The sequence below is a fragment of the Palaemon carinicauda genome, chromosome 32, assembly GCF_036898095.1.
Source record: "Palaemon carinicauda isolate YSFRI2023 chromosome 32, ASM3689809v2, whole genome shotgun sequence".
In the NCBI taxonomy this organism is placed as follows: domain Eukaryota; kingdom Metazoa; phylum Arthropoda; class Malacostraca; order Decapoda; family Palaemonidae; genus Palaemon; species Palaemon carinicauda.
The window spans coordinates 20,521,837-20,523,191 of NC_090756.1; the positions used below are offsets into that span (position 1 = coordinate 20,521,837).

Sequence of the window (1,355 nt, forward strand, 5' to 3'; positions counted from 1 at the left end):
AATCAAACCATTGTGCCATAGCCTTTGTACAATGGTCTTCCACTGTCTTTGGGTAGAGTTCTCTTGCTTGAGGTTACACTCGGGCACACTTCATTTTGTTTCTCTTCCTTTTGTTTTTTAAAGTTTTTATACTTTATAAGCGAAATATTTATTTTAATGTTATTGTTCTTAAACTTCTCTTGTATTATATTTCCTTATTTCCTTTCTTCACTGAGCTATTTTCCCTATTGGGGCCCTTAAACTCATAGCATCCTCCTTTCCCAAATAGGGTTGTAGCTTAGCAAGTAATAATAATAATAATAATAATAATAATAATAATAAAAATGTTAGGGACAGGGACCTTCAAAAAAGTCATTAGAACACTTTTAATAACTGTGATACGTGGTCACATATAGCGGGTTTCAACTGTACTCTATGTGCAGTTTGTAAACAAAAACACTAAAAATAATAGGGACTGACTTCTTTGCCATCACATATAGCAAAGAATATCCATCTGTTAGCCTCATGTGAATCTCATTTTGATATTTCCTTCTTTGCTTAGTGGCAATGCTGAGAGTTGACCATTTTCAGGTTCAAGAAATTCATACCGGAATAATAAAAAACCTTCAAGTTTCAGTGACGTGGAGTCCAACAAAAGTTCACTATATTAAATATATCTGTATAAAGGTCAATAATAAAAATCTGGATGACAAAATTATATTGTGATATTAACGTGAATAAGAATACATATCAATCGTGTATGCTAAAGATAGATGGATGAGAAATTCGTCAAATTATTTTCTAAAGTTGATCATAGAAAAATCTATATTCTTGGTATTTGTTTCATTCTTAGGATAAACAAGAAATTCTATACTTAATTTATAACTACAGAAACCCGACATTTACTTATACAAAAACTCAAGTCGCAAATAGTGATATACTCACATTTCGAACTCTCCTTATGGAATCGAAAACCGTGTGGTTCAACCGTTGGATCGACCTCAGGCAAGAAGGTTCGTGTTCGACACTCGCAAGGAGTTTTTTGCTAATCCTCCATCGCCAAGCGAAGTATTCCCTCTCACTGACCTTGTGAGTGCTCAAACTGTCCTTCCCCCACATCATATTCGTGTGACTGTTGATGTACTCCTCCACGGAGGCAGGTACGAATGGCGGCGTCTCGAAGATGAAGCCCAGTATTTTGGAGATCTCTTTGGATGGCTGCAGGCAGAGCATCTCGTAGGACACTCTCAAGACCTTGGATGGGTATCGGTCTGAGAATACCTCGTAGGTGTCCAGATCCTGCTCCAGACCCTTGCACCGCTTTGTGGGATCTTGATTCCACTTGGGAAAGTGACGGATAGATTCCATCACCCCTC

General features: G+C 37.3%; 1 protein-coding gene across 1 annotated transcript in view; it reads right to left on the reverse strand.

Moving 5' to 3' along the window:
* Nucleotides 1-813: 813 nt before the first annotated feature.
* The window catches only part of LOC137625723 (carbohydrate sulfotransferase 3-like), a 2,614-nt gene continuing 2,072 nt past the window's right edge, over nucleotides 814-1,355 (reverse strand). The window contains exon 3 of the mRNA XM_068356618.1: nucleotides 814-1,355. This exon is cut by the window's right edge and continues 489 nt beyond it. Within this exon, the coding sequence (XP_068212719.1) occupies nucleotides 898-1,355 (458 nt within the window). The 3' untranslated portion in view covers nucleotides 814-897.